Consider the following 19,877-nt stretch of genomic DNA (forward strand, 5'->3'; position numbering starts at 1 on the left):
ATAAATTATTTTGTCATATCTTGCCCTATCTAGCATCTCCCTTTACCTCCTTTTATGTTGTCTGTCCGTCAGGGAGGAGGTCACATGTAGATCCTTGTAATCGGTTCCCTCTTTCCAACCAACTCACCCTCTACCCTCCCCTTTTCTCCCCTCACACCCCTGGTCCTGAAGGTATCATCCACCCTGGATTCCCTGTGCCTCCAGCTCCTATCTACACCACTGTACAACCTCTGCTCTATCCAGACTTGCAAAGTAGAATTTGCATCATGATGGTGGGGGTGGGGGTGGGGGGGTGAGGGAGGAAGCATTTAGGAATTGGAGGAAAGCTGTATTCTTCATCGGTGCTACATAGCACCCGACTGACTCATCTCTTCCTCCAGATCCCACTGTGAGGGGATCTCTAGTGGCTGACGAATGGGCTTTGGGTCTCCACTCTGCACTTCCCCCTTCATTCACTGTGGTAAGATTTTTTTTTGATGATGCCTTATACCTGATCCCTTCGACACCTCGTGATTGCATAGGCCAGTGTGCTTCTTCCATGTGGACTTTGTTGCTTCTGAGCTAGATGGCCACTTGTTTACCTTCAAGCCTTTAAGACCCCAGACACTATCTCTTTTGATAGCCGGGCACCATCTGCTTTCTTCGCCACATTTGCTTATGCACCCGTTTGTCCTCAGCGATCATATTATGGAGGTGTGCACCCAATGATATGATTTTTTGTTCTTTGATGCCTGATAACTGATCCCTTCGGAACCACGTGATCACACTGGCTGGTGTGTTCTTCCATGTGGGCTTTGTTTCTTCTGAGCTAGATGGCCCCTTTTTTATCTTCAAGCCTTTAAGACCCCAGACACTATCTCTTTTGATAGCCGGGCACCGTCAGCTTTCTTCACATTTGCTTATTCACCCGCTGTCTTCAGCAGTTGTGATGGGAGGGTGAGCATCACAGAATGCCAATTTAATAGAAGAAAGTATTCATGTATTGAGGGAGTGTTTGAGTAGAGGCCCAAGGAGGGACTCATCTTTTGGCATTATATTGGCCAGTGCTACACTGCTCCTCATCAGGGTTGTGGTGGCTATTTGTTTCAGAAGTGGACAGCCTATGCCTTCTTCGTAGTATGTCCGTCTGGAAGTTCCATGGAATCTGTTCACCACAGAGAACCATGCTGCTATTTGAAACACCAGTGGCTTAGCTTCCATCATCACAGCAACGTGCAGACCAAGACAGTAGGACAAACTGACAGACTAGGTGCATTTTAGGAACAGTCATTAAAGTATCTCCCCCAAATTACCGAGCTTGGGGCCTTTCGAGACCCCGTTAAGCTCCTGGAGAGGATAGCGCTGGATCCAGTATGTGCTTTCCCCATCTGATTTGAAGGGTGTTGGGGAATGGGACCAAGAGGACAAAACCGAGCTTTGGGAGATCAGGTTTGCCAAGAAAATAGCTGGCTAATATTGAACGTATTAATCTCTTTAATTGAATAGTCTGAGAAAGAAGACAGCAGGTTGCCAGATAACTGTATGTTCTGGTTAAGAACCAACCAAGAAGGATACTCATGAAACCCGATGGCTGATTTAAGGGTTTTTGTTGTTAGGTGTCATTGAGTATTTTGACCCTGTGTACAACAGAACTAAACACTGCCCTCACAATTGTCCTTCAGTTCGAGCCCATTGCTGCAGCCGCTGTTTCAATCCATCCTGTTGAGGGTCTTCCTCTTTTTCACTGTCCCTCTGTTTTACTAAGCGTGACATCCTTCTTCCGGGACTTGTCTCTCCTGATAACATTCAAAATGCATGACAGGAAGTCTCACCATCCTTGCCTCGAAGGAGGCTGTACTTCCAGGACAGATTTTGTGGTTTTGGCAGTCCGTGGTACCTTCAGTCTTCTTCGCCAGCACCACGATGCAAATGCATCGTTTCTTCTTCCGTCTCCCGTATTCAGTGTCCAGCTTTCACATGCATGTGAGGCAACTGAAAAGACCATGGCACATTTTGGTTCTCAAAATAATATCCTTGCTTTTCAATACTTTAGAGAGGGTGGCACAATGCAATGTGTCATTTCATCTCTTGTCTGCTGCTTCCATGAGCATCAATTATGTATCCAAACAAGATGAGATCCTTGACTATTTCAGTCTTTTCTCTGTTTACCATTTTGTTACCTATTAGTCCAGTTGAGAAATTTCATTTTTGATTTATAGTTCACAGTGAAGCCTACAATTCCTGATCTTCATCAGCAAGTGTTTTGAGTCCTCCTCACTTTCAGCAAGCGAAGTTGTAGCATCTGCTTCTTGTAGGGTATCACTAAGCCTTCCTCCAATCCTGATGCCACATTCTTCCTCATATAAGCCAGCTTCCTTATTATTTGTTGTACATATAGATTGATTAAATATGGTGAAAGGACATAACACTGACTTACATCTTTCCTGACTTTAAACCCTGCAGTATTCCCTTACTCTGTTCACACAACTGCTTCTTGATCCCTATGTAGATTCAACGTGAGCACCATGAAGTGTTCTGGAATTCCCATTCTTATCCTGGCTAATGTCCACACAGTCAAATGCCATAGCCTACTCAATTAAAAAAAAGTCTACTTTCATCCAATGTCCTTCTGACATCAGCAATGATATCCCTTCCACATCCTCTAGTGAATACATGAATATTCAAGTATGATAATGAGTATTAGAAAGACATTTAGAAATACAATAATTTAAGTAATTTGGAGAGAAAACAAAACACAGTAATGCCCTTTAAGTATGTAACATTATATTACAAATTTAGCTCCTGAACACAACATATTCATGTAAGCAGTACCCTGGCCATTCATAGATAATCGGTGCCAACTTTCTAATTTCACCGAAGGGTAGACAGAAATGCCTATCCCAAAATGCATCTTGGCAAAAGCTTTCAAAATTTATTTTCAGAAAGCATTTTATTGGGGACTCTTACACCTCTTCTAACAATCCATACGTTTGTACATGTATTGCCATTTGTACATGTGTTGCCACCATCATGTTCAAACATTTTCATTTTACTTGAGCCCTTGGTACCAGCTCCTCTTTTTTTCCTTCCCTCCTCCTCCCTCATGACTCCTTGATAATTTATAAATTATTATGATCATATCTTACACCATGTGCTGTCCCCCTTCACCCATGTTACCCGTCGATAATTTAGAGTACTCTCCCTTTCTCCTGCTTCTCTCCCCACCTTTCACCTACCCTCATGGTATGGTCATTCTCATTATTGTACCTGGGGGGTTTATCTGTCCTGAATTCCATGTGTCAGGAGCTCTTATCAGTACCAGCATACATGCTCTGGTCTAGGTGGATTTGTAAGGTAGAAGTGAGGGTCATGATAGTTGGGGGAGGAAGCATTAAAGTTCTAGAGGAGTGTTGTATGTTTCCTCAGTGTCATACTGTGCATTGACTGACTGGTCCCTTCCTTGTGGCACTTCTATTAGGCATATCCAATTGTCTACATATGGGCTTTGGGTCTCCACTCTCATTTGCATCTATATGATTGATTTGGGTCTTCTGATACCTGATTCCATCAATTCCTCCCGATCGCTCATGCTGGTGTGTTTCTTCCATGTGGGCTTTGTTGATTCCCTGTTAGATGCCCGCTAGACAGACACCATTAGCTTTCCTTACCACAGTTGCTTATGCATCCATTTTGTCTTCAGTGATTGTGTTGGGAAGGGGAGCATCACAGAATTTGTGAAAAACTTTCAGAAAGTAATGGTCCACTTAGCTGACTTACCACTTGTCAGTTCAGAAGAATGAGATGGTTACATACTGAGAGAAATTCTTTTAGGGTTAAGGCAAAGAAAGAAATGGGCAGAATGTCACATAAAGACATTGGCTGGATACAATCCTTTAGTTACAGCTCTATTGTTCATGCTACCAATTATTTGAATTCTAAAGGAAAAGTTAGATACAAACTCATTTCAAAGGGAAGAACACAGTATAATTAGACACCTTGGCACCCCTTGGTCACACACAAGAGTATGCTGCCTTTCTTGGAAACAATTACTTATTTGGAATGGCTTAAGGAGCCTACAGAGCACCCCTGGTAGTGTAGTGAGTATGTGTTACTCTGCTAACCTCAAGCTCAACAGTGTGCAACTATCAGCTGCCCCACAGGAGGAAAATGAGGCTTTTCCAGTCCTGTAAAGAATTACAGTCTCTGACACCCACAGGAGCAGTTCTAGTCTGCCTTTAGGGTCACTGTGGGTCAGAATCTATTCGATGGAAGTGAGTTTGGTTTTCAGAACTACCGGTAGTCTAGGTGCAAAAGGCTGTTTACAAGCGGAGGTTTACATTATAACCAAAGCTAAGAAAAATCAGAATGTGATAGAGCAGTTAAAGTAAAACAACTGCCATCCTCCCATATCGCCAGTCTACTTGGGAATTCCAGACTGGTAGGGTCTGGCTATTGTTTCTGCTTGTTGCCTTTGCTGGTGCTGAGCTGTCAAGGCATAGGTTCCAGGAGTTATTTGAGGGGTCTAGTACTGGCATAGGCGTTGCTCAGAACCACTGCATGACGGGTATTTGAAGAGTATCCTGGCAAGTCACCAGTCACACAAAAGACCCTCGACTGAGAGGGTCTATGGGACTCTGTGGCAAACGACCATAGTGAGGAGAGCAGAGCCATGGGGATGAAGTGGAACCCAGGAGGCCAGGCTTCCTTTCCTGGGCTAAGCTGCAAGCCATGGCAGGGGAGCGGCACGAATTTGTTGTTCTTTGTCCTTAGCTCGGATCTTAATCTATGCCAGGATCTCTAGTACAGCATAGGGCGTTGGGTTTTTTTGTTTGTTTGTTTTTTGATGTGCGGGGTGGGGGTGGAAGGGAGTGGAGAGTGCAAAGAAACAAGAGCACTGACGTGAAGTTTTTTAAAGGACAGTGGCCACCAGGGGGCACAGACATGCCTTTTAACAGAGTGACCGGTGGGCAGGGTGTGGTTAAATTAAATTCGAGGCCATTAAATTAAATGGAGGCCCTCAAGACAGGGTCTAATTCTGGGCTTAATGGATAAAAGCAGGTTTGAGGTTCATTGCTGGGATGACAGGCAGCGAAGATTCTGTGGATAAAGAAGAAATTGAGAAACTGACCAGTCTGTCCTTCCCCACACCGCTCCTCTAAGCCATTTGTTTTTTCCCCTGAAGGGCAGAGCCAGGAACCTTACTTTAGTTTCTGCTCCATTCCTTGGCCATTCTTGTTTCCTGCTTGTGGAAATAAGCACCAAGGCCAGGGCAATCCTTGGTTTGGGCTTTAGGAGAACCACAGAGAGAGCCCTGGGAAGCCATGGCTGCTTTGGTGAAGCAACCCACCAGTTGCTAGGCAGGGTGTGGAGGAGCCCGCCTCTGTGAAGACTTACAACCTTGAACACGCTGTGGGGAGTTCTGTTCTAACCTAAGGATTGGAATAGATGGGAGGGGATGCAGAGAACTAGAAAGAGAACACCTACCCACAGGAGGACATGGCCCTTGTTCAAGGGACCATCCCTGTTATGTTCAAATGTTTAGTCTAGATCAGTGGTTCTCAACCTTCCAAATGCCGGTACCCTTTAATACAGTTCCTCGTATTGTAGTGAACCTCCCCTCACTCCCGCCAAGCATAAAATTATTTTAGGTACTACTTCATAACTGCCATTTTGCTTCTGTTATGAATCTGGCGACCCCTGTGAAACGGTCGTCGTTCGACCCACAGGTTGAGAACCACCGCTGGTCTAGATGCTGTGAGGCTGGGCGTCAGCAGGTGTGGTCGCACCTTTTCTTGACAGACAAGAATCTGGACCAGCAGACACTTTCTCCCAAACTTCCCATCATCTCCCTCACACCTGGCTCTGGGAAAGTGGTTGATGGGGCAGGAGAATGGGTTGTTCTAGAAGAATGGGTTGTTCTAGAAGGCACTTGGGACCCTTCTGGATGCATTGTCCCACACACTGCCTAGGCGCAGTGCTCATGGAGAACACAGCAACTCCTGACCACCACCACCCCTCCACCCTCAGGGAGGCCACCCGGCATAGGCTAAAGGTGACATGGCTCCAAGTTCCCAGCTGATTAATTGGGGCAGAGCCCTGGCCTTTAGCAATGTCAAGGTGGATGCTTCTTGATCTTCAGATAATCCCCACACTCCCCTCCCGTCCTGGCCCTCGTTTTACTGGCTTCCAGTGGCTCTTCAAGGGTCCATTTATCTTACTGTCCTGCAGACCAGCTCTAGAAGACACAACTAACCACTCCCCACCCTCCTTCCTCCAAGTAGAAACTGGAATTCTGATGATTGGAACGTATGCACACACCTTTCCCCGCCTCCCTTTCCTTTCCCTAGTGGTCAGGCCACTGGAGCTTCTTTGCTTCTCCCTGCCTGGGAGGACAGCAACCTCTCCGCCCCTTTGAATGACCCACCCCCTTTTCCTTGTCTGGTCCCACCCTAACCTCTGCATACACTCAGGGATTTTAGCTGGAGTCCTCCCTGGAGTCTTTAGTGGCCTGGCTGGCTCCTGTACTGCCCAAGCTGCTGCCTCCATACCTGTTGGTCCCTGCACTCTGCAGCCAGTTCCCATGACTACATCCCGGTCTGGCTGGGCCAGGACTCTCCTGCCTGGGCCCTCTGTGGCCACCTTCCTGCAGTTTTTGTTCCTGGGGCTGAGTGCGCTCGGTGAGTGGAACTTGGGACCAGGGGAGGACTTGGGCTGGGTGTGGGAACAATCGGACCCTAAGGGCGGTGTCTTTGGGTGCTCCTACCTCTCACCTTTACCTCTTCCGCAACCCCTCAGGGCATCAATGACTAGTAGAGATCTCTCTCAGAATGGGCTTCCCAATGGAGCACAATGTGTGGTAGGGGAAAGTGAGGGTGCTGGCTTAGGGGAGAGATTATGTTTGATCAAGTTGTCCAACGATTTTCCTCTTCTCCGCCAACCTCCTCCTCTCCCTACAAACACAAGGACACATTTGTCCCACTCTGTCCTAGTGGGCCTGGATGAGGTGAACTGCTGGATGAAATGCTAGCTACAAAGGGGTAAATGACTTAACTCTGAACCTGCCCCAGTTCCACTCCCAACACAAAACCTAGAGGAATTATTCCCTAGTCTCCAGACTCACTATGGGCACTGCTGTTCAAGTTAATTCCCTAGGCCAAATGCTCCCTCTTACCCTACCCTCTTCCTGCCCTGTGAATCCAGGGGGAGCTCCAGAAGTGTGATCTTGAAGTCACTTGGGACACAGGAAGTGGGGGAGGGGTTCAGATACTCAGAGGAGACTTGTGCCCTCTCCCAGGAGATCCATTTTCCTATGGGTTATCACAACCGAAAGCACCAGGATGGGTCAGAGGGGAAGGAAACTTTCTAGAAGCAAGTGTGGGAAACACTGTTAGGGCATAGGTCAATGCATCCTTACCTTTTCTCTTTTTTTGGATGGGAAGGACCCAGCAGGAACCAACTCCATTATACACTGTTTCCTTTATGTTAGGGGAAGCCAGCCCTAACACATCATTACGGGACCGGTAGGCACAATTGTACAGCGATAATAAGTAAAGATCATAGTAAAGTTATAGAGAACATGAGAGATAGAAGAGAAGTATTGAAATAAATGGAGTCAGACACAGTTCACAGTAGCAGACTCCCCTCAGCCCCGCTTGCTGGTCCACGTGGAGGTAGAGCGTGATCATTAATGCTAGCGCAGGCTTTTTATATTATCTGGGGACAAGCAAGCCCCCTAATTACAGGTGCTTACAAATGTCACAGAAAGGGGTTGTGCTATAGGTAATACAGTAATGAGAGGGGGTGGTCTAGGGACATACATGCAATAGGGAGAGCAGGGATTGGGGGCATCCATGTGACAAGATGGGCGGATCCTAGATATAGAATGACAACTTAACTTTGGATGTCACAGACCCAGTTTGGCCTGTTACCTGGCTCAATGGATAGAGACCATTATTTGTAGGGTGTGAACGCTTGGTCATAGGCCTCAAGGAGAAATAGTTTATTGTCCCCAGCAGCAGGGAGCAGACCTACCCTGTAGTCTGGTGACTAACTGCCCTCAGGGAGGATGTCTGTAAGCCTCTGACCTCCCCCCACACCTTTACCCATCCTGGACTTTTTTCCCAACTAAGGATCGAAATGAGGATGATTGGTACTTTTGGAAGAGTCCTTAGGTTGAAGACCACCAAGGGAGTAAACTCTGCAAAGACTTGGAGTGCAATTCAGTTACAATGAGAAAGACAGAGATGGGGAGCACTTAGCTCCCTCGTACCCCTGCCCCCTTTAGCCTATCTCTTCCCAAAGGAGAGAGAGATGAGGCATTAGGATGCCAAGACAACGTGAGGCTCAAGACAGCCTGTAGGATTGGTGAAATTGCTCCCGGATCCTTCGATTTCACAGTTCTGTTTTTCCAACATCAGTGTTCAGTTCCCCTTTCCCTTCTGCCCTGATCACTCTATTTCCAACTCCCTCCTCACTTCCTGCTGGGGCAGGAGGTCTCTAAAGCAAGGGAGTACATCTGGGTTGCTGTCTGGCATCCTGGACACCATCTAGAAGCTAATTTGCTCCCTTATTTCCCTCTCACAGCTATTAAGTTGTCCGGGTCCAATGGGTAAGGGATGTGGGTGTTGCTGCATACCTGCAGGATACATCAGTTATAGAGAAGGCAGGCTCCTGCTTCCCCTCTGATGGACATATAGGTGGTTTCTACCTTTTGGCTGGTGTGAATAGTGCCCCAGGGAACATTGGTGTACAAGCCTGTGAGTTTCTGAGCTGCCCCTGGGGCGTGAGAAGCCTGCTAGGGAAGTTTCTCAGAGAAAGGGAGACTAAAAATAGGAGCCCTGGGGAGCAGGGAATTTCTCCTTTAGGCCTTGCCTGCTGCCCGACTGAGATATTTAGTTTATTGTGCCAGCCTGGCTGATAAACACATGTGGGGTTAATTGAAGAGCGGAGAGAAAAATGACTCGGCGAACCTCGCCTTTCTTTTCTCTTGCTCTTTGATTATGGGAGCAGTGTGCAACTGCCTTGCTTGTTCTGTGCCTCAATTTGCACACAACACTACCTATGGGACACCTAATCTGTGGACGGTGTCGCTGTAATTTGAGGTCCCTTTAAGACCTGCTTTGGCACAAAATTAGAATGTACCTCTCTTGAGCTGGGGACTGACTGTTGGTGACCTGCCTTGCTGTTTGCTGCCTGTGCTGGAATAGCCTACAAATATCTACAGAGGACTACCTGGAGGTCCTCAAGACTTGAAGAACTGGCAATGCCTCACAGCTCTCTCATGGGAGTGAGTTGCACTGAGCTGTTTGTCCTGCCTTATAATGTAACTGTTCATTTCTTGTATTATATATCCGTCTATCTGCATATAATTTAACTGTTCATTTCTTGTGTTATATACCTAGATATCTGTATAAAATTATTAGCAGTTTGGTTTTGTCTCTCTAGAGAACCTTGTCTAACACACCGACACTGAGGCTCGCTGGCCAGAAACCTCCCTTTCTTGGCTGCTCTTGTCCCCTTCACTCAGACCCGTCTACCCACTTTTCCTCTCTCAGTGGCAAAAGGGCCCCCGAGAATGGAAAGCGCTGACAAGTTGTGGGGACCTCCCACAGACCCTCCCGGAGTGGGAAAGAATCGGGCCCTCCACTGCTCCTAGTTTCCAGCTGAGGTTTGGGGCAGGAAACATTTGCCCAGATCCCTGTAACCACCCCATTACTGCCGATTTTAACCCACCCTACGTGCTTGGCAAGGAGTCCTAGTGCCCGGGAGGATTAAGCGTGGGGCAGCTAACCACTTGTTGGGTTCACACTCACCAGAGATCCTCAGGGACGGTGGAGGCTACGTGCTGCCCTAAAGACTGGTGTCCTGGGGAACCTGTGGAGCAGTGCTAGTCTGTTTTGTAGGGTTGCTGAGTCAGTATCCCCAGGAAGGCAGTGCCCTTGGTCTGGGGTTCTAGGCTTTGCAAAGTGCACTTATAAATGTAGGGCCTGGGGATTGCCTATGGCGAAGGAAGCGTGTACCCTTCCCTGGCCCCAAACTGGTTTCTCAGTCCAGAACACGTTCTCGCCATTGGGGTGGAATGCTGCAGAGAGGAGCTGGAGAGCCCACAGGGCAGGCAAACAGGCAAAGCTGGCCTCTCAAACCTCTGCATCTCATGGGCTCCTCAAGGCAGTGCTGTCTCCTCCCCCACCTCCCTGAGAAAGCCTCAGGTCCAGCTCGCCCCTCCTCCCATTGTCTTCTGGCTTATCACTGGACACAATTTCCTGCCCTGCCCACAGGGACCCACCAGGAAATGGGAAAGAGGTGCTGCATAGGCCAAAGAATGGGGATAGGGACTCTTATGATGCATACCTGGAAATTGGTGGAGGTGAAGTGGATTCTGGTAGGATAAACTTCCTGGTCCAAGGAGGTCTTCAGCTGCTGCCCAAGAGGGTGGAGAGCTAGGCCTCTGGAGTGGTGGCCTTTGTTAGCCTAGGACTGAGTAGGGGCCCAGCATCCTTCAGGCCTGCCAGGGTCCATCCCTAAGGTTATCCCCCAGAAGCCTTTAAACCCTATTACTTGTATAAACAATAACACGGGAATGTTCTTGGATTTAAAGGTACAAACACTGATTCAATAGCCCCCACCTGAATCCCCCCCCCCACCAAAAAAAAACTGACACTCACAGAGAAAGCTTTGTCATTGATCCTTAGGAGACTTTTGTCTCAGCTCTGCCCAAGATTTATCCAGAGAGGCCCTGCCCAGATCTCTTAGACTTCACAATGAAATTGAGGAGCTTTCTGGGGGCGAATCTCCTGTCTTCCAGAATCGTGCCCATCAGGACTGAGCATGGCAGCTGGCTTTCTTCCCCTGCTCTCTAGAAGTCTGCGCACACACTCGTTTTAGTACCCAGGAATCTGGGGAGAAAAATAAATGATCCCACAGTGATGCAAAGTAAAACCCTGGGCCGTGGGCCCTGGGCAATCCCTGAGGCCTCCTTTTTGGGACCTGGGGCGGTTCGTTCTTGTTCTGCGACTGTGTTGACCCTCTCCTCAGTCTGTGGGTGGTGGGGTTTGGGCTCACAGGTGGAACTAGGAGCCAGCCTTCCTCACTCAAATTTCCTACATCTTTCCCCTAGCATCACCCTCAAGAGCCCAACTGGAGCTGCATGTGCCTGCAGGCCTGTCCCGGGTGCAAGCAGTGGAGGGATCGGAGGTGGTGCTGCCCATGTGGTATACCCTGAATGAGGAGTTGTCATCTCAGCCTGGGGATATTCTTTGGTTTATCTGGTTCTTGCTTCCGAAGGGGAAGGAAATGCACCCGGTGAGTGGCCAAACTGCATCCCATAGAGGCTGTGGGGGAAGAGCTAGCAACTGAGCCAGAGCAAAGACTGGGAGGGAAGACTTTCAGGGAAAAGCAAATGTCCTCAAAGCTTCCCTTTCTATTCAGATCTTGCAGGCTTCCTAAAATATTTTTCTTTACCCCAACTCTCCGGAGAGAGCCAGCACATCGAACACAGAGGAAGCAGGGAGAGGCTTTACTTTATTATCGAGTGGTGGAAGTTAGGAGGTTGAGGAAAGGGCAACATTCAAAATTCTGTGTTCATATGCTCTGTATTTTTAAAAATCATTTTATTGGGGGCTCATACAACTCTTATCACTATCCATACATGCATCCATTGTGTTAAGCACATTTGTACATTTGTTGCCCTCATCATTTTCAAAATATTTTCCTTCTTCTTGAAACTTTGGCATCAGCTCCTCATTTTCCCCTCCCTTTTCCCTCTCCCTCCCTCAGAACCCTTGATAATTTGTAAATTATTACTGTTATTTCATGTCTTACACTGATCACTGTCACCATTCACCCACTTTTCTGTTGACCATCCCCTTAGGAGGGGGTTATTTTTAGATCATTGTGATTGGTTCTCCTTGCTCCCTCTACCTACCTGTTCCCCTCCTTTTACCACTACTCTCAATATGGGTCCTGAGGGGTTTATAGGACCTGGATTCCCTGTGTCTTATCTGTACTTGGGTACACGCTCTGGTCTAGCCAGATTGGTGTGGTAGAATTGGGGTCATGCTAGTGTTTGGTGGGGGGGCATTAAGGAACTAGAGGAAAGTCGTGTGCTTCCTCAGTGCTGTACAGCGACTGGCTGCTCGTCTCTTCCTTGTGACCCTTCTGTAAGGGGATGTCCAACTGTCTCTAGATGGGCTTTGGGTCTCAACTGCACAGTTTCTCATTCACAGTAATATCATTTTTTTTGTTCTGGGGCTTTGATGCTTGATCCCTGATCCAATCGACTCCTCATGATCACACAGGCTGGTGTGCTTCTTCCATGTGCACTTTGTTTTTCTCAGCTTAATGGCCACTTGTTTTATCTTCAAGACTTGAAGATCCCAGATGCTGTATCATTTAATTGATGGTTTCTATCAATTTTTGTCAACACATTTGCTTATGTACCCATTTTGTCTTCAGTGATTTTTTGGGGGAAAGTAAGCATCACGGCATGCCAGGTTATTAGAACAAATTTTTCTTGCATTGAGGGAGTACTGACTAGGGGACAAATCTCCGTCTACTACTACCTTGAAACTAAATCTATAAATATATGTACATAAATTTATTTTTCTATCATTATTTATGAATATATTCGCATAAGTATGTATCTGTTTTTAGACTTCTATAAATGCCCTTTGCTTCCTAGTTCTTTCCTCTATTTCCTTTTACGTTCCCCTTCTCCCACTATCATATTAGGCCTTCATTCGGGTTTCAGTAATTCCACTAGGTTACATGACCCATGAACAAGTCCTACCACACATTCTATGCCCTCCTAGCAATCGATTTTAGATCACTTGCTCACTTGTACCTTGGTTTGTTAACACTCGCCTCCTTTCCCCACCTGCCCTTCTCTGTGTCCACCTCACAACTGTTGGTCCTTTTGCTTTCTCATCCGGATGCTTTATCCCACCTATGTTATCTAGAGAGACATGCAGAGACAATGATAAGCGCACACAAAAGGACAGAGCAAAACAAAACAACAACAATAAAAAAAACCGATGACAGAAAAAAGAGAAAAGTCCATAAAAATTCCCCATATTTTGCAAACTGAAAAAGCACAAACCACCCACATTTGCCTTGCTTCTGGGTACCTACCAGTGAGTGTCAGTCACAGGCCACTTCTCAGATGATGGTCACCTGTTCCCCTGCCCTTACTGTGTCTCCCTGGGATCTGTGTTAGACTGGGTGGATTAGAGAAACAAATCCAGAGACACGCAGATAGGTACAAGAAAGAGCTCTATATCAAAGAGTAATTGTATATGAAGAAAACATCCCAGCCCAGTCCAGATCAAGTGTGTAAGTCTGATCCTACTCCATAAGTCGGATACGAGTCCATAAATCCCTCTTCTCAATCACGCAGCCACATGCAATGATGCCAAATGCAGGAAGATCACAGGCCAGTGGATGAAAAGTCCCTCACATCCAATGTTCGTGGCTGCATTTCTAGGGCTCTGGCTGCCATCAGCGTGGCTTGTCAACAGGAAGGTGAAGCAGAGTGTGTGTGGCCTGCCTCCAGGGAGAAAGAGCAAGAGAAGCCAGCCTCATAAAGCCGTTTATCTAGGTGGTCCTCCAACCAAGTAGCAACCTGATTGACAGGATAAACTCTGTGTCCATCTTCCTAGGGGAGCCATGTTGGCACACAATTCTAACTATCACAGGAGGCCAGGAGCCGACACCTCTTCCCATGATCTGCCACCTGCTATCTGCCATCACAGCAGACATGCCCAGGCTGATTGAGCCAAAGTGAATGAAACTTCATTTTTACCACCTCTCACTTGCAGAGGCTACTACTTCTAAGGTCCTAGAAAGCATCAGCATGGAGTCATTTTTTCTTCTATTAAAAATGAAAACATTTTCTTGTCTTTTTTAAAGACACCTCCCTTCCTCTTCCTGTACATTTCAGGCCCTATAAAACCTGGGTTTCTCCCTGAAATCTAGCCTCCTGTTGATAAGATCTCTACTCCCCCATCATGTCACCTTCTAAATGCCTCAAGTGGGAGATGAAGAAACCATGTAGAGAAGAATTCTAACTATTCAGGTGCAGGAGATTCTGGGGTATTAGAGGGTGGCGAGAGTGGGTTCTGGGGCAGATGAGAAGGAATTGCTGCAGGTGAGGGTTATCTGCAGCATGGCAGTTTCTGAAAGTCTGTGGACACAGTGGATATGGGTAATAATGGGGAGGTTTGTGTCCCATACCAGGTGTTGTATTACTACAAAGAAAATTTGTCCAGCAATCACAGAGTGTCTCTAGTCTACTCCATACCCTCCCGGAACTTGTCACTTCGGCTGCAGGACGTCCAAGAGGAAGACGCTGGGTCTTACCGTTGTTCTGTGATTCTGGTTGACAGTCAACACAAAACTAAGGGCAATAGCTCCAAAAGCTTGGATCTGAATGTGCTGGGTAAGTGAGAAGCACAGAGGTTGTAATTCCAACTCCTCTCTTCAGGGAAGACCAGGCAGGTCTTTCTTCCAAATGGACTGGGGGGAAAGACAGGCAAATGGACCCACAAAAGGGAGTATGTACAGTGGTGGTGATGGGGGGTTGGGGGGAAGGCATGCTGGTGGGGGTGGTGGTAGGAGGGACAAGGGGCAGGGATTGACCTAGGGGTCCCTTTAGTGGAGTTTTTATTGTGTCTCTTCCCCCAGTTCCTCCTGCTTCTCCATCCTGCCATCTCCAGGGCGTGCCCCGTGTGGGGAACAATGTGACCCTGAGCTGCCAGTCCCCAAGAAGTAAGCCTGCTGCCAAATACCAGTGGGAGAGGCTGCTTCCATCCTCCCAGGTCTTCTATACACCAGTTTTAGGTGAGAGAACCTCTTGAAACAACTAAGACTATGACTGAGGAAGGGGAAAGATGAGGTTTTCCAGAGGAACCAGGATGGAAAGGGGAGGCAATACTGAAAACTATGGGGCTAAGGAGAGGGAGGATGATGGGGGAGGGTGTGGCAGGCATGGAGAAAGAGCCCTAAAAGGAGCAGTTATCTCCCTCTGACCTAATGGCTCTAGATCACTACATTCACATTGCAGGTTTGCTACTCACGGTGCAACATCTTAATAACCCTGCTTTGAACACACCAGCTTTAAGAAGACATTCAGTGCAAAGCTGCACCACTTAAATATGGTGGGAGAATTAGATGCTTTTACAGAATTGTTATTAATTTGTCAGTAATTAGCAATGGTAATGTGCTTTATGGGGCAATATTCTTGTATCTTTAAATTTCACTCTGAGACTGACCTCCCGTGGCAAAAAGTTCACAGTTGTTGAGTGCAAGTGATATCCATATCATTTTCATTTTTCTGCATTTCCTTCGGGCAGTTTTAGGATACATTCTTCTGCGGGGACCCATACTTACCTCGTATGTTTGTTGAGAAACCTAGTTCTCACTAAAGCCTCTGCCTTCCATTCCAAACTTCCCCATCGGGTTTCTGAGACTCCGTCTTTATGAGAACAGCCTCACCGTTCTCCCACAGAGTAGCTGAAAGGTACGAATTCCCAACCTTGTGGCAAGGACCTCAATGTTTAACCCACTATGCCACCAGCACTCCTCTTGAGTAAGTTAGTAAAAAGGAGCTGGAACAGTTTTTGCATAGAGTGAGCATTCAATAAATGTCAACTGTCATACTCATGATTTCACGCCATCCTTCCAATACCATCAGATAGGTCATCTTACTTACTACCTCCCCTATATGCACGACGGAATGGAGAGCTCCAGCTCTCAGGTCAACTGCTGAAATTCACAAGGTCTTTCTGCAACCCATCCCATCTTCTTTCTTATCACCGCACTGTCACCATGAATGAAAGTTTTAAGAATTCGTGTTCTCATTTTTCTATGCACCATTTCTTTAGCCTCCTTTCAGACACCAGCTGGCAGGGACCACGGAGTGGACATAGAGGGGGATACTGAGCTAGCATCTTGCAATTGGAAGTAGAAGTTTTTACACTCATTCCCCACATCAAACAACGCCCCAGCGGTTAAAAGATGACATTCTGGAGGAGGGGCAGGATTTTTTGTGCAGTGGCCAGGGGCCGGGTGGTGAAGGAGAGGACATGAGGGGAGCATGTGGCAAATATGATTTCTGGTCTGAGAGCTAAGTTATGTAAATTATGTCCACAGATCCCAGTCATGGGTCCTTAAGACTGACAAACCTGTCCCCCTTCATGTCCGGCCTCTACGTCTGCAAAGCCCACAATATTGCTGGCAGTGCCGAGTGCAATGTCGTGCTGGAATTGAGCACAGGTCAGTGAGGGGCAAGTGTGGATAAGATAGTGTTCAATGGTGGTGGGGGTGGTGCTACAGGAGAATGGGGGTAATCTGTTTCCTGGCTCCCCTGGTTCTCACAGGACAGAGTTTATATAAATGTTGGGTACAAATGGGCACTAACCATGTTCTGAATGATCAGCTGCCTCCATGTTAACATGGAAATGGAGAGATGATGGCAGTAGAGAGAGTGTTGGGATTGGATGGAGACAGATGGGATCCGCTGGCTCTCCTCACAGATACCAAGGCTTTTGCAGGGCCTGAGCCTGCAGTGGTTGCTGGAGCTGTTGTGGGCACGCTGATTGGATTAGGCCTGCTGGCTGCATTGGTCGTTTTGTATCTACGCCGGAATAATGGCCTAGAGGAGCCAGCTAATGATATCAAGTAAGTGTCCCTGGTCTTCACCACAATGAGGGCATTCCTAGCTCCTCTTACAGAGCCTAGGAGTTCAGGCAGCTGCCATCTAATGGGAAGGTTTCTGTTTCATTCCTCTGGGCAGACTTGGAGGGAGAGGGAGGGGAGGGTTGAAGTGGGTTGGGTTGGGGTGGGATGGATAAGACAAAACATATCTGTCTGTCAAAGCCATGCACTTTCTGATCTCTTACTTATTTATATTTAGGGAGGATGCCATCGTACCCAAGACCCTGCCCTGGCCCAAGGGTTCAGATACACTCTCCAAGAACGGAACCCTTTCCTCTGTCACCTCAGCACGAGCCCTTCGACCACCCCACGGCCCTCCCAGGCCGGGCACATTAACTCCCACGCCCAGTCTGTCTACGCAGGCCCTACCCTCACCAAGGCTGCCTAGAACGGATGAAGCCCATCTTCAGCCAGGGTCACCAAGCCCCGGCCGACTTTCTTCCTCTGCTCTGGGTCGCATGGGGCCTGTGGCTGTCATGCCTGCCCGGAATCAGGCTGGATCTCTGGTGTGATGGCCCACCCACTCATTGACTTTCTGTTTCTCTCCTTTCTAGAGGGTCTCTCCTAGGACAGAGGTCAATCCTGGGAGAGCGACACATTCGAGACCAACCATCCTCTGCTCTCATGTTTCTTTGTGGGAAAATTGAGACTCATGAGAAGCTAACTTCTAGGAAGTAGAAGGAACAGAGACGGTGGGCCTGGTGTTAGGAAGACCCTCCTCCTTCCCCATTCCTAAGACTGGCTGCTCCACATGGCCTTCGTGGGATTGCCAGTCAGTGGCTCCGCCAGACTCCCCTTCTGTGTCCAGCATCCCTCCCTAATGTCATCCTCTGCCCTCACTCCAGATTCTTGCATTAATTCATCTAAATGGTCCTGCTGCCTTGCTTGGCTTTTGTCGGCAGGGGATAGGGAAGATCTTTTTAAAGCTAACTTGAAATGTGATTTTGATTTTGTAAACATCAATAAAGATGAGCTGTGCATGTATAAAAAGTGAGAGTCCAATGACTTTTCACGCTTGGGGTTCCAGAAATGGAGACGAAGGAAGATGCATCCCAGGCGACTCCCTAGACTGTCTACCCGTAAGGCTCCGGCACCCAGCCTTGACCCGTGCTCACCACCTCAGGATTGCTTTCCTCCCATCCTTACAGGGATTATTGGCTGGACTAAGGGGAGAGGTGGAGGAACAGAGTCAGTATTCTGTTCTCAGTTGCCATCCAGTGATTTCAACTCATGGCAACCCAACATGTGTTAAGAGTAGTGCGGCAAGAGAAATCAATAAAAGGAGACACACATACAGAGAGACACAGAGAGAGATTGAAAGAAGTGTGTCTCCTTGGGGTTTTGAGATTTCTGAAGTGAGATTGTGTGCCTGGTCTTTGGGGCCAACTCTGAAACGCGAAGGGATGATTGGTGCCCTTTCTGCTCTAGCTCAACGATGCTCCTTCCTTCCTGCCTCAGTGTGATTTTCTCTCCTGATCTCCAGTTCTGACCCTTTCCCCTCTGGGTGCCCACACTAAGCTCAACCCCCTGTCCAGGACCTGGCAGCTGCAGAGACGGGGAAGAGAAAGGATGCACGGAAGAAGCAGAGGCCGAGTGGGTTTCACAGAAGGAGGAGTGTTTCCTTCCCTGAGAGGACGGGCCTCTCCCCTTGTTTGCTCTGAGATAGCCAATCTCACTCCTGACCAGCAAAAGGCTGCTGCCCTTTGGGCGGTCCCTTCCTAGACCCAGACCTTTGCAAGCAGACAGAACAACAGACGAGTGGACAGCAGGTCTCTCTGAGCCATGACCGCGTTCCCTGGGCCTTTCCTATGTGGTGCTCTGCTGGGCTTCACCACCATCATTGGTAAGGAGAGGAGTTGGGGCAGAACCACCGAGAGTTGTGACCTGAGACCCCATTTTTCTGAGCTACTTCAGCCCAGCGTAGTCACCCCTCTGTAGCACTGAGGCCTTGGAGCAGGAGACGAGCGTGCAGAGGGGAGGGCATGGGAGCAGGGTAGAGAATGTGGCCTCTCAGACCCCTGGCTTAATCACACAGTGCTGTTATTTTCCTTGCCCTACAAACACACCCTCACCTGGCTCAGGTCCTTTCACCCAGAACTACCTGGCCAAGTTCCTTCCATCTTTAAATTTTTGGTTTGGAGCGAGGCGATTCAATGCAGGGGTTTACACTCTTCATGTGTGACCCCCAACCTCTTTTGTGGACGGCACATAATGAATTAGATCCCCAACATTACTCAGATCAGGTTCTGGCCTGCACTCTCACCCAGTCCCTCTCCACGCATCTTCTGAGAGCTACTTCTGTGTCCCCAGTTCCTGGGCTGTCCGCAGAGGTGTAGGAGACTGCTGAGCCACTGAGCACGCCAGTCGGCATGACTGCTGAGTTGACTTGCAGTTGCAGCAATTCAGTTGGAGACAACTTTGCCTTGGAGTGGAGCTTTGTGCCGCCTGCAACTCCCATCTCTCTTTCTCATCCTGTGAGCTCAGAGCAATGGCTAGGGGTGCGAGATGGCACTGGGGGTTGGATTTGGGGGTGGTGTGTGGGGGGTGAGGTGAGAGGTGGTGTCTTTCCAATCATTGGCCCTGAGAAACAGGAAGGTACAAGTGTGTTTTATCTGCCTCTTCACAGATCCTTTACTTCACCAATGGTCATCTATATCCAGTTGCTTCTAAGGCAAAGCGGACCAGCCTGCTTCAGAACCACCAACCTCCCACAGGAGGGGTGGCCACCCTGAAATTGAGTGAGGTCCACCCCTCACATACCTGCTTCTGCCAAGTTAACAACCCACCAGACTTCTACACCAATGGGTTGGGGCTAATCAACTTTACTGTGCTGATTAAGGCTAGCTGGGGTCCCACTAGTTACCCATGCACTCTGAAACGTTTCTCTGGCCCACTTATATATCCCCACATCCTGAATCCAAGTCTGAGCCTATAATCCCCTTGGGATTCCATTGGAACGGCAATGCCCCCTTTCCAACTGTTCTAATCTAGTTGGTCATAATTTAGTTACCTCCTGCACCGAGTGCCTCTGCCCTCAGACCTGAGGAACAATATGGCTCAGAGAGAGTCTTGCGTCTAAGGGTTCCAACTATCCATGTCACAGGGAACCTCCCATTCATAGCTCAGATTCTGTCCAGCACCAAGATAAATGGTAGAAAAGGGGTGTGGCCATAAAGGAATATGAGTCC

At 48.0% G+C, this 19,877-nt stretch overlaps 1 protein-coding gene across 1 annotated transcript; it reads left to right on the forward strand.

The window, feature by feature from the left end:
• The first annotated feature begins 6,559 nt into the window (after positions 1-6,559).
• LOC142422712 (endothelial cell-selective adhesion molecule-like) lies at positions 6,560-17,692 on the forward strand. The gene is made up of 7 exons (XM_075528004.1): positions 6,560-6,656; positions 11,096-11,280; positions 14,212-14,413; positions 14,659-14,814; positions 16,126-16,248; positions 16,527-16,653; positions 16,889-17,692. Exons 1-7 carry the CDS (start codon positions 6,560-6,562, stop codon positions 17,199-17,201), a joined length of 1,203 nt encoding a protein of 400 aa, XP_075384119.1. The 3' UTR covers positions 17,202-17,692.
• Positions 17,693-19,877: the final 2,185 nt, after the last annotated feature.

This window comes from Tenrec ecaudatus, chromosome 12 (genome assembly GCF_050624435.1).
Source record: "Tenrec ecaudatus isolate mTenEca1 chromosome 12, mTenEca1.hap1, whole genome shotgun sequence".
Classification (NCBI taxonomy): Eukaryota; Metazoa; Chordata; class Mammalia; order Afrosoricida; family Tenrecidae; genus Tenrec; species Tenrec ecaudatus.